The sequence below is a fragment of the Coregonus lavaretus genome (assembly GCF_964263955.1).
Source record: "Coregonus lavaretus genome assembly, chromosome: 13".
NCBI classification, from domain to species: domain Eukaryota; kingdom Metazoa; phylum Chordata; class Actinopteri; order Salmoniformes; family Salmonidae; genus Coregonus; species Coregonus lavaretus.
The window spans coordinates 43,891,454-43,904,098 of NC_140000.1; the positions used below are offsets into that span (position 1 = coordinate 43,891,454).

Consider the following 12,645-nt stretch of genomic DNA (forward strand, 5'->3'; position numbering starts at 1 on the left):
CTCACTGACTGAACTGGAGTAGTACTGTGTAAGATTAGGTATCAGGGTGGGGTAGAACTGGACTGGGGACTCCCTTTAGAAAATATAACCAGTTAGTTGGGTCATCTGGCCACTCCCTGTGTGTGTGTGTGTGTGTGTGTGTGTGTGTGTGTGTGTGTGTGTGTGTGTGTGTGTGTGGTGTGTGGTGTGTGGTGTGTGGTGTGTGTGTGTGTGTGTGTGTGTGTGTGTGTGTGTGTGTGTGTGTGTGTGGCCGTCGGCATGGCTGACTAGACAGATGTGCATATTTTCTCAGACTGGAGGAGACCAGACTGTTTTACTGTAAGTCTGGATGATGACGCCCAGCCAGAGGCCTTTTGGATAAATCCTCTGGAAAATACTGACTTATTGACTTTTAATTTATGACGTGTTAGGTGGACTAGCTAGATGGTGCTTGTACTTTAGGCTAAAAAGGTATTAAAGCTAAAACGTTATGAAAAGTTGATCATTCTAACCATGTTTTGAGTACCCATCTGTTTTAGCTATACTGCAGTGAACCGCTGAAGAGGTCCCACGTGATTTCTGAGCTGTGGTTTCAGACAAGGCCATAAGCAGGTGTGCCTATGTGTCTCATGATCTTTTCAGTCAAACACACGTCCATTCAGTCATACAGATTAGGATAACTTCAAAGAGGAGCTGCTTCGCAACCGGTGTTCTTCTCCCATTCATGGTGCTTTATTTACCAGTGCAGCGGAATAATTCAATCCCACCAGTCACTGTGAAAGCAGATTTAGGAGAAACAAACACCCAAAATGGTGCCTCCCTGTCTCTTACTGTAACAAGCAGACAAAGATGAGACAGTCTGGGCTGTGGGTGTTGTAGTGCCTGACCAGTTCTGAGTCATGGTGTGGTAGTGATTGTCCTTAATATGATCTTTCAACCCATTGCTATAATAATATGGGAGTAGAGAAGCTATAATTACACCAAGCTTTTAATAACTGGTCCAGGGCCAGTTTTGTTGTTAGTCCCATTATGGTTAAGGTGAAGACTGAGTGAAGGACAGGCTGGTTCTAAATCAGTTGCTCATAGTTGAAAGTAACTATCAGAGTCCCAGCTTGGCACAAACACTGTCTCACATCTGCTCCTCGTTGAGTGGGGGAAGGATTCCTAACTGGATTTGAAGAGCTCTCCCAGTAAAGGCTAGCAGCTAGCGGACCACCACAGCATCATGTTTATCTCTTTTCTAAAACACACAGTCTCTCAGATTCCCGCCTGATCTATCTACACCTATCCTTCATCTCTGCTGCTCATGATCTCTCTCCCCCCCACCGAGAAAGTTTATAAACTTAACTTCAGAGAGGTGAAGAGTTGTCTCTTGTTGCTAACAAAGATGTGGGGATAATACACATTGGCATATCTACTGAGAGGTTGGAGTTCAAAGGTTGAAAACTGACTAGACTAACTCCATTCCACTGATAAACCTTGGCATATCTCCTAAATAGTACAGCCAGATGCCATCTAGGAAAGCACATCAACGTGACCGGTTGTTTTTGTGTTAGGAGAGCAACAGAGGAACTACAGGGGAATACAGTAGTCCCATCCATCTCAATCTTACTAACCTATTAGCCTTTTGTTCTGTAATCTAAGGGGGTGGGTGAATGAGAGTATTCTCACCTCACTCAAGAATGAGCACTTTTTAAACCTTTTATTTAGTTGTCTCAAATGCTAGCCTTTCTTCAAATGGACAGTTCAAAGTTCAAGGTTCCCTATATCTCCATATCAGCACTCAGACAACTCAGGGAAACGGACGTAATCAGAGCCTCTTGTCTACTAGTGTTGGAGCATATGTTTTCATTGTCTCAGTGACTTAACATGGCCTGATGCTCTGGCAGTGCAGCTGCTTTGTAACTTGAAGAGTGAGTGGAGATCGATTGTTGTAAAACAAATTCCTAACCTATGGCACATCCTAGTGGACACTGGACACAATTCTGGATGGAGATCCGTCTTGTTGCTTATTTCAATTTCTGTTCATCATGATATTAGCCTACTCTAACAGTTGACAGATTAATTAATCAAGCTAATCATAATAAAAGACAAAGGCAGTGAGCATGTCAACAATACCGTTCATTAACACACAATGCCAGTCTTACAGTATACAGAGCCACACTGTCATCTATACATACATTTCTGTGGAGGATATTTTAATTACAATAGTATTTGACTCTGACAGATTTAAACAGTTACACAAACATGGATCATAATAAATAGGTATTTGTAGCATTCTTAGTACCCAATACTGATTCATTAATATACTGTATCAAGTGTAGGTCAGTGAGGGCAGAATGTTAGATCCATTCTACTTTGATGTTATATTGCTTGATTGAAAAAGCATGTTTGAAATACCTGTGCAGACAGCTTTGACTGGTTTTGCCTTATCTGAACAGCCAGAGAAAGTGCCTTTGAAACAGGTGTATCATTCCATCTTTAAAGGCTGATCCAAAATCCCAAAATTGCACTTTTATTTGTTGAATTTTTTTATAACTGGACATTCTTCTCATGCCTGTTCTCATCTCCTCCGTCTGTTTCATCTTAATGTTAAGACTGAGAAAAATGCTTTTAAACCATCATCTACATGGTCAGCCTATTTTAAGACTTAGCAGTAGCAGATCCCTTCTGAACTGGGGTCAGTTATTTTAACAAGCTTTTTAAAGAGGACATTTATCCTCGTTCCTTCATGTGAACAGCGAGGGCTCCAGCTATTTCTGCTCCTGAGTTTATTTATGGATGTGTTCTGAACGGTTAAGACGGTAATGGATTAGCCAGTGTTGTTTCCTCAGAAAACAGTTCCAAATAGATCCCTGTCATGGTAAAAAGCTCTCGTATGCCGAAAGCGATGATCTAACAACCTTAACACTTGACACAGATATATTGTTTACTCAATAGTCCAACAGACATGCTGTCTCATCACAGATTTGGAAGAGAGGCTGAATGAGGGGGGGGGAAGCTGCAAGAGCTTATTGATGATACTGGCTTAAGATATTTGCTTTCGAGTGCATTCATTGCTTATAAAAACTTGACAGTTCACAAAATGCGTTAAACAGATGTATTGTCTGAGAGGATAGTTACTTGCGCTGTACTTTGGACTGGGGCATGATTACCCAAATTATTATCAGTGTTGTTTCAAAGTAATTTGTCAACGTATTGTGACGTGGAACCTATGTGGAAAATACATTAGTTTTGAAAAAAGTCATCAATGTAAACTGTTGTTTTGAGGGTGAAATTTCAACCACAGGATTGTCACCATGATAACCAAATTTCAACATAGACAAAATATGTTGAATTTGTAACTTTAAACTAATGTCAGATTTCAAATGTTACATCCACTATCAAAAAAACCAAAAACAATAGGCTGGGTAGCACCTCCTACTGGAGCATTGATCATCTACAGCTACCCTTTGGTCTCCCATCCAAGGTTTTAACCAAGCCCTGCCCTGATTAGCTATGATATTTGTCACTGACTATTACCAATGTGCGATCGTGAGAATGATTATAGATATAGATTCACTGTTGCTATCGAAGTCATTCCAAAGGCTAGGTTTAACAGAGCAAATGAAATGTGACCATACTTTATTAATCAACAATGATGCTCTTTAGGCCTATATGGCATTTGCAAATTCATCAACAGCAATTATTTGAATTCAACCCAACTAACAATACAATAGGTCTAGGGTTTCAAGCTCTGGTTGATTTCAAATGTATTGATATTTAGTGATATTGAATTGTGTTTGGTTGTCAACACAACCAAATATCAACATTTGAAGAAGATGTATATTTTTCTTGGATAGTTCCATCTGTGCCACTGACTTAGTCTGGCTTTAATTCCAGTTTGTCTACAAATAGAAAATGTATAACTTGGATTCACGTCTCCATCTCGACCAAAAATCTAAGTTGAAGAATAGCACAAAATCAAATCAAACTTTATTTAAAGTGCATTTAAAGTCTGATTTAGTCTTATTCTATAACTTCGATTTTTGGTTGAGATCGAGACGTGAATCCAACATAGCAATTATTAATTTGTAGACAAACTGGAAGTAAATTCAGACTAAGTCAATGGCTCAGATGGAACTATCAAAGCTGAATATAAATCTCCTTTAAATGTTGATATTTGGTTGTGATGTCAACAAAACACAATTCAATATTACTTTTGTAATACAGTATTTACATTTACATTTTAGTCATTTAGCAGACGCTCTTATCCAGAGCGACTTACAGTTAGTGAATACATTTTATTTATTTTTTTACTGGCCCCCCGTGGGAATCGAACCCACAACCCTGGCGTTGCAAACGCCATGCTCTATCAACTGAGCTACATCCCTGCCGGCCATTCCCTCCCCTACCCTGGACGACGCTGGGCCAATTGTGCGCCGCCCATGAGTCTCCCGGTCGCGGCCGGCTGCGACAGAGCCTGGATTCGAACCAGGATCTAGTGGCACAGTTAGCACTGCGATGCAGTGCCTTAGACCACTGCGCCACTAAGGCTATCTTAAAAATGAATGTAACATCCAAACAAAACAAAAAAGTAACACATACACGACCATTTTGAGGTTACTGTAATCATATAAAGCGTGCATGTGCAAGATAGCAATGCATAGGTCATCGCAGGTCTGTGGAGATCTTCACAATTGCTGTAATAATCTGCACAGAATCTCAAACAGCATTGATCTCTTGCACCCATGGTACTTTTAATGTAATCTCAACTGCAATCCAGGTCATTTGGTTCTGCTATTAGATTAAGCACAGTGATATATCAATACCTGACATTGTATTCTCATTTGAGCTTTGCTGTGCTTTTAAATGGTTGAAAGCGCAGTGATAAACATTTGGGTGACAACTAAACCAAAAATTAACATTGTTTTTCCATTGGAATTTAGATGGTTGAAAGCAGTGATAAAACATTAGAAATTCAACTAACTTTTGGCTGTCTTTTTGAGTGGGTTAATATAGGTTGTAATCTCAACCAAATATTACCCAATTATCCACACTGAAATGAGGTAGTGTGCCCAGTGGGGTGAGATTAAATAGGTCATAATCTTTTATAAACACACTTTGTGATTTAATGCACATTGCCTTACATAGACTTCATGTTGATAATAACAGACATATTCCTCTGTTCCCATTATTAAGATGTGGGCGGCAGGTAGCTTAGTGGTTAAGAGCGTTGTGCCAGTAACCGAAAGGTCGCTGGTTCTAATCCCCGAGCCGACTAGGTGAAAAATCTGTCGATGTGCCCTTGAGCAAGGCACTTAACCCTAATTGCTCCTGTAAGTCGCTCTGGATAAGAGCGTCTGCTAAATGACGTAAATGTAAAAATGTAAAAGATGGATTATGTCAAACAACAACAGTACCAATACAGTGACCTAAGAGACATCGTGTAACTCTGAGGAATCCATACATCACCCTCATCCCACACCCCAAAAACAGACAATGTATTCAGGTCTGGGACGTCTCAGCTATAGCGGATGCAACAGATCAGAGACGCTAACAGTGAAAAAGCAGGATAGTTTTCCATGGTGCTTCTCTGTTGCCTGGATTCCACAACGTCCGACTCAAACACATCCAGTTGTCAGGTGTGGTTTCTGTTCCGATGTCAGGGAGGAATCTGGGATACACAGTGTCATCTGGAGAGTGTCAACAGGAACGCTGCTCATCCTCCTGCTGCAACACCGTTTCTCATTCCTGAGGATGTATCGGAGATCTGGGATGTGTTGCTAGTGGTTGTGTTGCTGCCGCATTGTCATGGCGACTAAGATGCTGGTGTAGTGTCCACAGCTGGTGTTGCAGAGTGGACAGGATAAGCTGCCAAAATCACTTCCTCTCCTCCATTTCTTTTCTCCTCTCCCCCTCTTCCTCGTTTTCCCTGAGGGTCTCCATTTGTCTTTTATGTAGGTGTACAGGATATGGAAGTTCTAAGAATAAAATGTATCTGAAAAGTCCCCATTAAAACCTCCTATGCTTCTGTTATTTAAATATGTATCGAATGTGTTGATATGGCACACATTCTGAAGACATCAAAGAGAAAAGAGCTCTGCTTAAAAATACTGTTGGTTTGTACATTTGGAAACCTGTGCTTTGCTGTATGCATATATTATTTTTATGCATCTAATCTAGTGGTATCTAAGGTTCAGACTGTAGCATTTTGATAATTGTGATGTTTGATTGAAAGGTTTCAGTCTCTGAGCTTCCTTCCTTCTCCTTAGTAAGATAATGGTGTCAGGGTCAGTGGTAACAGAGGAAGCTAATGATTTGCTTTGGTATGTCCAGTTGAACTACGACCTCCAGAGCTCTGATACCCAACATCGTCCTCAGGGCCACTCTGCTCAGCTGCTGCAGACTCAATGGAGTACCTACAGGCAGACAACCACAAGGGTTTATGGGAGATGTAGGCTCTATCCACAACATATAGAACACAGAAATAGAGTATTAAAGTGTCAATACACAGTCGGAGATATGTGTCCTCTTTAGTATCTTTAAAGACTGGAGCTTCTGAGCAGTGATTTTATGTTGTAGTTTGCTTGCATAACTCAACAATAGAACTCAATAAAACATGTGTTGAGCAAATGTTTAAAGCTGTATGTCATCATGTCCTTGCACTTAATAAAATAACATTTTATTTTTTCCTCCCAAGAGGTGTCTGTGTCTGATGCCTAGGATACTGTTGCTGTGTGGCTTCTCACACAGACCTGGTCGCACATTCCACGAGTGGCTCTGTGGCAGAGGAATCTGTCTGGGTTTGGGTCTCATCGTCAGTTACCGACCCGTAGCTTAGCTGAATGTTCTAGACCAGTAATAATTGATGAGCCCCAGGGAACACGAGTAGGAGAGACATTAACTTGAGGGACAGGACAGATGGACTTAGCCTATGTTAAAAATACTGGAGAAATATCTTTCTGACGTAAGACTGAGTATCGTCAGGGGTTAAAGTAAGCTGGTACGGTACGGTATTGAGTCCCAAATAAAGAAATAGTGGGGATACGCCGTACCGGTAAAACATGAGCCTATCACAATAATTAAAACAAAATGATAAGAAAACTGTAGGCTTTTACAACATTTTTATCATGACCACATCAGCCGCATGAAAAATTAGCGAATGGACTTGAAAATGGGTGGCTCCAAAATGCGGTGTTGTTCGACGAGATCACTGACATTTTTTCCAAGGTAGAGATGACTGGCCAAGACTTGCGCGCGGACCTCAATTCAGGCTACAAGTAGACGCATCAATTCAGGCTACAAGTGTAGGCACAATGACAATCGTAGAATGTCAGTACACTTTTTGGTGTTTTAACAGATGTTTCTTTCCATTCATAAAATGGGGGGTGCAGAGATCACTGTTTGGGTGCTGGAATTAATTTGTGAGCGGACAAACGTGCGTGAGTGTAGCCTACATGAGCCTTTTATGGTTTGACATCAGATGAAAACATCATGACTGGTTGTGTTTATGCCACATTAAAAGGTAATACATTTTAGTTAAGTTAAATGACAACTCTTTACTACTAGAACCACAGAGATCCTATTAAATTAATAGGGATTATACTGTATATGTCAATCTATAATTAGGCCCATTAAAAAGAAAATGTGCACGTGCATACACACATAGGAGGTCCCATACCAGGAAGTAATTGAATCTACCTTCACCCAAGTATTGTGTACCAATTAAGAAGTGTTCAAACAGCTGTTTTTGATGGGTTCAACATGATCAACATCATGTTTTTATTTTATTTTCATTATTTACTTTTCCACTATCTGTTACTTTTTTTATCCTAAAAAATGAGCAATGGGCACCACCTTCTGGTGACACTGTGACATTGCTTAGAAATCCACAAAAACATATGGGTTCAGTACGTGTCTATTGCTTATAACTGGTAACTATAGTATAAAAACCTCTCTCACACTGTGACTTACTTTCATAAAACTCTAAGCAGAGTGCAGCGGGAGAGCCGGGTTCGATGTAGTCAATGGGCTTCTTATCGTTTTTGTCTTTGGCGTAGATGTTCGCCCCAAACTCCACCAGCAGGTCGATCATGTCTACACTCTTCACTTTAGCAGCATGGTGCAGGGCCGTCTTGTGCAGCCGAGCATAATTCACTTTGGCACCTGAGGAAGCAAATGACACACAAAAGAGGTTATTACTAAAGGTGCACTCCAGAGTTGGGACCTCAAACCCAGGGTTTTATTCTCTATTCAGGTTTATCGTCATTGTGATCTTCTTCTTCACAATCAGATAATTTGTTGTTAGATAGTGCTATTCTCTAGACTATTCTCTAATGCTGACCTGCGTTGAGTAGCGCCTTGACACAGTCTGTGTGTTCGTTGGCACATGCCACATGTAGTGGGGTCCCATAATACAGGTCATATGCCTCCAGACTGGCACCTTTAGCGATCATGATCTTCACAACGTCAGCATTACCTGAGACACAAGAACAGACTGTCACCCGTTCTCAAACAATCTTGATGTACGCTTATCCTACACCTGTCACACACTTACCCCCCATGCAGGCTTCGTGTAGGGGTGAGGTGGTCCGGGAAGAGAGGGTGGGGTTCACCTTGGCCCCATGCTCCAGCAGCATCCTCACACAGTCAAAGCTCCCGACCGAGCAGGCCTCACACAGAGGCGTGCTACCGTCCGTGTTACGGGCATCCACCTACAGGACAACACAGCCATTATACATATCCTAACTACCTGTAAAGAACAAATTACTTTATCTTGTCTCGATCTTTAACCTGTGTTGAGTCTGGGTCACACCTTTCTCCTGTGATATGACTAGAGTGTGTGTTGACAATCGTGTATTCTTCTTAGTCATATGGCTAACCTGCCTCATGTATTGCTGATATTTCTCTTATCTCTCTCTCCCTCAACTTAGTGACAGTCTCACCTGTGCTCCAGCATCAAGTAGCAGCCTGACACACTGGGTCTGCCCCCTTTCACATGCCTCATGGAGGGGGGTGATGGAGTCCACAGCCACTATGTTGACAGAGGCTCCGCTCTGGATGAGCTGCTGCAGCTGGGCAACATGTCCGTCGGAAGCCGCCTTGTGCACCTCGGTCCTCTCCGACCAGCAGCCTGGGGCAAGACACACAGTCAACAGCCAGAGAGCAAATAGCAAGATAATACCTATTGCAACATAATCAGCCGGCGCTAGGTGAGTGCATGCTAGATAGTCTCTGGCATTGACATCACATTTTGCCATCGTAAACCTTTACATGACAATCTATATAGACTAAAACACAACATGGCACATATGTAGCTGGTTTACGCTGCTGTTATATCATGAACACATGCTTGCTAGCTAACGTTAATTACCTAGCTATGGCATGCAGTAACCAAATGAATGCTAGCTAGCGTACAATTTCAAGGAGCCGAAATGCTTTCATACGCACCTATGTCTCCAAAGAAGTATGGTCTGGCAGTTTCAACCTCCATAATTTGGTCAAATCACGTTTTATGTTGAAAAACTGTAAATTATGTCCCACGAGAAGTAAACACACTTGAGCTGTGTTTACATGCGGCACTGACACATCACGTGACTGGTTTTGACATGACCTTTGCGTGCGTTTGAGGGCATGCTGGGAGTGGTAGTGCAAATGTTTTGTCAAAATATTAATATTACTGCAAAAGTAGAGGACTGAAGTTGTTTGGCTTTATTTTCCCTAACCATACTAAAACAAGGGTTCATCTGTATAGCATATTATAACATAATTGTAGCAGGCCTTCTTGAAATGTATTGTACAATTTATTGTTACTGCTTATAACACAGTAATACATGCATCATATTGTAGGTGTGTCCCACAGTAAGCAAAACATATGCAGAAGAAGATGAGATGTCCCAGCTTAGTATTCACGCTTTGTCCTTTTCCTGATATTCCTTTGGGAATCCATCCATGATTCAGTTCATAATAAGGCAGCATCAGTACCCCTCATGTCTCACAGAGAATGTAGCTGATGGTAACATTGAGATATGTTCAGTTGACCTACAACCTCCAGAGCTCTGGTACCCAGCAACATCCTCAGAGCCACTCTGCTATTTTTATTTTATTTTTTATTTCACCTTTATTTAACCAGGTAAACCAGTTGAGAACAAGTTCTCATTTACAACTGCGACCTGGCCAAGATAAAGCAAAGCAGTGCGATAAAAACAACAACACAGAGTTACATATGGGGTAAAACAAAACAAAGTCAAAAATACAACAGAAATACATATAATATACAGTGTGTGCAAATTTAGCAAGTTATGGAGGTAAGGAAATAAAATAGGCTATAGTGCAAAATAATTACAATTAGTATTAACACTAGAATGATAGATGTGCAAGAGATGATGTGCAAATAGAGATACTGGGTCTGCAGCTATGTTGCTGCAGACTCAGAGGAGTACCTGGAGATAATCACACGCACAATGACTCTAACGAAAGTCACATACGGGATGGAATCCCAAAAGGAAAATACTATTGCCTCAAGACTTACTTTGATAATACTGTAAGCATTGTTCAGTGGGAGAGCCAGGCTTGGTGTAGTCTATGGGCTTTTTGTTGTTGTTGTCTGTGACATACACATTGCCTCCAAAGTCCACCAGTAACTCAATCATGTCCACCATCTCTACTCTGGCAGCATGGTGGAGAGCCGTCTCATGGAACTTAGCTGCATTCACCTTGGCACCTGGACAGAAAACACATTCTGTTTACAGTCGATATTACATTTTCTCTGGAAAATGTGGCTTAGTGGCAGATTTGTGAATGAAATTCCAGTGTCCGCTCAGTATAACAAATACTTGTATGTAAAACTTATTCATAAACACTGTATAGTCATATGAATACAGCAGTCGCCTGAGAGATTTGTTTCCCTCTTCGTCCCCATCCTCACCTGCTTTGAGCAGCACCCTGGCACAGTCCACATGCTCCTTGGCACAGGCAGCATGTAGCGGGGTACCGAACTGGAGGTCAAAGGCCTCTAGCAAGGCTCCATGCGCTATCATTAGCCTCGCTATATCTGCATTACCTAAAGTATATAGACAGATACGAAACGGTTTCATTAGATATGAAGTACTCACACACATCTATACACATACTGTGAATCCTCCTCACACCCACCCCTTCTCTTGCACTCCTACCTCACTCGCCCCTTATCGCCTCATCTTAGCTCTTCCTCCAGTCCTCTCAAGTCCTCTTACCTCTCCTTCTAAAAACCTATTCCACCAGTCTTCCCTCTCTTGCCGTTTTTTGCCTCCTCCAGTCCACCTGACCCTGTCTTAACACTATTTCCCCAGTCATATAACCCCTCATCATGCCCCAGTCTTACCCTTTATGCAGGCCTCCTGCAGGGGAGAGGCAGTGAGTGCTGTGAGGGAGGGGTTGACTTTGGCTCCATGTTCCAGCAGCATCTTTGCACACTCCAGGCTCCCCGCAGCACAGGCGTTACAGAGAGGAGTGCTGCCATGGATGGTCCTCACGTCCACCTGGGGGAGAGGGGGTATAGAGGAAGGAATGGAGAGATAGATGGAGGGGACCACTACTGCTACACATGCTGTAGGTGTATTGGTATCTGCTACCCAATATGAAATGTGTCATTATCGTTCTACAGCTCTATATATTTAGCCCTAGCTGTCTCACCTGAGCCCCTGCATCTAGTAGAAGTCGGGCACAGTTTGGATGTCCCTGGATGTAAGCGTCATGAAGCGGAGTGATGTTGTCTACTGTCACCATGTTTACAGCTGCTCCATCCTCTACCAGCTGTTTCACTTGAAGGGCCCTGCCTAAGGACGCGGCCTCATGCAACGCGGTTCGGTCTGCCCAAAACCCTAGTAGGAAGGGGAGAGGCTCTGGCTCAAACGCGACCTGTTGCGTATTTAGGCATTGGTTGCGCAATTATGCGTTCATCCAATGAACATTGTTGGGCAATGAATAAAGGCAAACATATTTACATTTACCACTTTACCGTCCATAATTGGAATGTATGTAGGTCAGATTGAAAAGATGATAACCACAGTTTCCCCAAATCGAAGACTCACCAATATCTCCAAAGTTCGAACGCCGTGAAGCTGTCATTTCCATTATTGCAGGATTTTCCATTGATAAATATTAGCGTGACAGATAACAAAATCAACCTGAGTGCACTGGGTTTATTTATAGGAACAGCGTCCATGTGACGATATATGTTATGATAGGGACAGGGAAGCAGCAGAGGCTTCTGGGAGTTGTAGTTCTAAGCTTGTGAATTACTTAGGCCTTTGAAGTATGTATTTACCTACCATGTTGTAAGAGCTTTTTGATTTTGTGGACATGCCATGTTAACAGTGCATTTTACCATTACACATTAAAACGGTTACAAATATGCAGCCATATGAATATGATACCAACCAGCCAATACAGCAGTCCATCAAATCCAGAGTAATCTTTGCACTTCATTAAAGGATGGTCTTTGTCACACAAATCAGACTGTTCTCATCTATGTTTTTGGTCCTGCATCAATGAATAACTCAAAGGTCCTCTTCAGTGCAAAGTTCATAGATGCTTCAGCAGACAGTTTAGGTTGATGATATTATAAAATAGTATTAAAGAGGAAGTTTCAAAGGCAAAGCTCCTGATACTCAAATGACCACATAAAAGCCCATCAGACAGCAA

At 41.8% G+C, this 12,645-nt stretch overlaps 2 protein-coding genes across 3 annotated transcripts; both read right to left on the bottom strand.

Moving 5' to 3' along the window:
• Nucleotides 1–3,586: 3,586 nt before the first annotated feature.
• Nucleotides 3,587–9,560, bottom strand: LOC311140658 (ankyrin repeat and SOCS box protein 13-like). Of its 2 annotated transcripts, XM_084175815.1 has the most exons (6): nt 9,412–9,560; nt 8,907–9,094; nt 8,519–8,675; nt 8,306–8,440; nt 7,936–8,127; nt 3,587–6,380 (listed from the first exon to the last, which is right to left on the bottom strand). In XM_084175815.1, the coding sequence occupies exons 1-6, from the start codon at nt 9,452–9,454 to the stop codon at nt 6,253–6,255; spliced, it is 843 nt and encodes a 280-aa protein (XP_084031941.1). In that variant the 5' UTR covers nt 9,455–9,560; the 3' UTR covers nt 3,587–6,252. The 2 variants fall into 2 exon arrangements, with proteins under 2 accessions (XP_084031941.1, XP_084031940.1); XM_084175814.1 differs by lacking the exon at nt 9,412–9,560 and having other exon boundaries at nt 5,057–6,380; nt 8,907–9,285.
• A 187-nt stretch (nt 9,561–9,747) lies between these two features.
• LOC311140659 (ankyrin repeat and SOCS box protein 13-like) lies at nt 9,748–12,139 on the bottom strand. Its single transcript, XM_084175816.1, has 5 exons — nt 12,033–12,139; nt 11,635–11,822; nt 11,324–11,480; nt 10,889–11,023; nt 9,748–10,684 (listed from the first exon to the last, which is right to left on the bottom strand). The coding sequence occupies exons 1-5, from the start codon at nt 12,091–12,093 to the stop codon at nt 10,482–10,484; spliced, it is 744 nt and encodes a 247-aa protein (XP_084031942.1). The 5' UTR covers nt 12,094–12,139; the 3' UTR covers nt 9,748–10,481.
• Nucleotides 12,140–12,645: the final 506 nt, after the last annotated feature.

What these genes read in the sequence shown, in the direction of transcription:
- LOC311140659 (XM_084175816.1), bottom strand. Translation starts at nt 12,093, where the DNA reads ATGGAAAATCCTGCAATAATGGAAATGACAGCTTCACGGCGTTCGAAC. An exon ending in TACTAGATGCAGGGGCTCAG is followed by an intron (nt 11,481 to 11,634) that starts GTGAGACAGCTA and finishes CCTCTCCCCCAG; the next exon opens with GTGGACGTGAGGACCATCCA. An exon ending in CAGGGTGCTGCTCAAAGCAG is followed by an intron (nt 10,685 to 10,888) that starts GTGAGGATGGGG and finishes TTTTCTGTCCAG; the next exon opens with GTGCCAAGGTGAATGCAGCT.
- LOC311140658 (XM_084175814.1), bottom strand. Translation starts at nt 9,221, where the DNA reads ATGGCAAAATGTGATGTCAATGCCAGAGACTATCTAGCATGCACTCAC. An exon ending in ACACGAAGCCTGCATGGGGG is followed by an intron (nt 8,441 to 8,518) that starts GTAAGTGTGTGA and finishes CTTGTGTCTCAG; the next exon opens with GTAATGCTGACGTTGTGAAG. An exon ending in CTGCTTAGAGTTTTATGAAA is followed by an intron (nt 6,381 to 7,935) that starts GTAAGTCACAGT and finishes GTCTGCCTGTAG; the next exon opens with GTACTCCATTGAGTCTGCAG.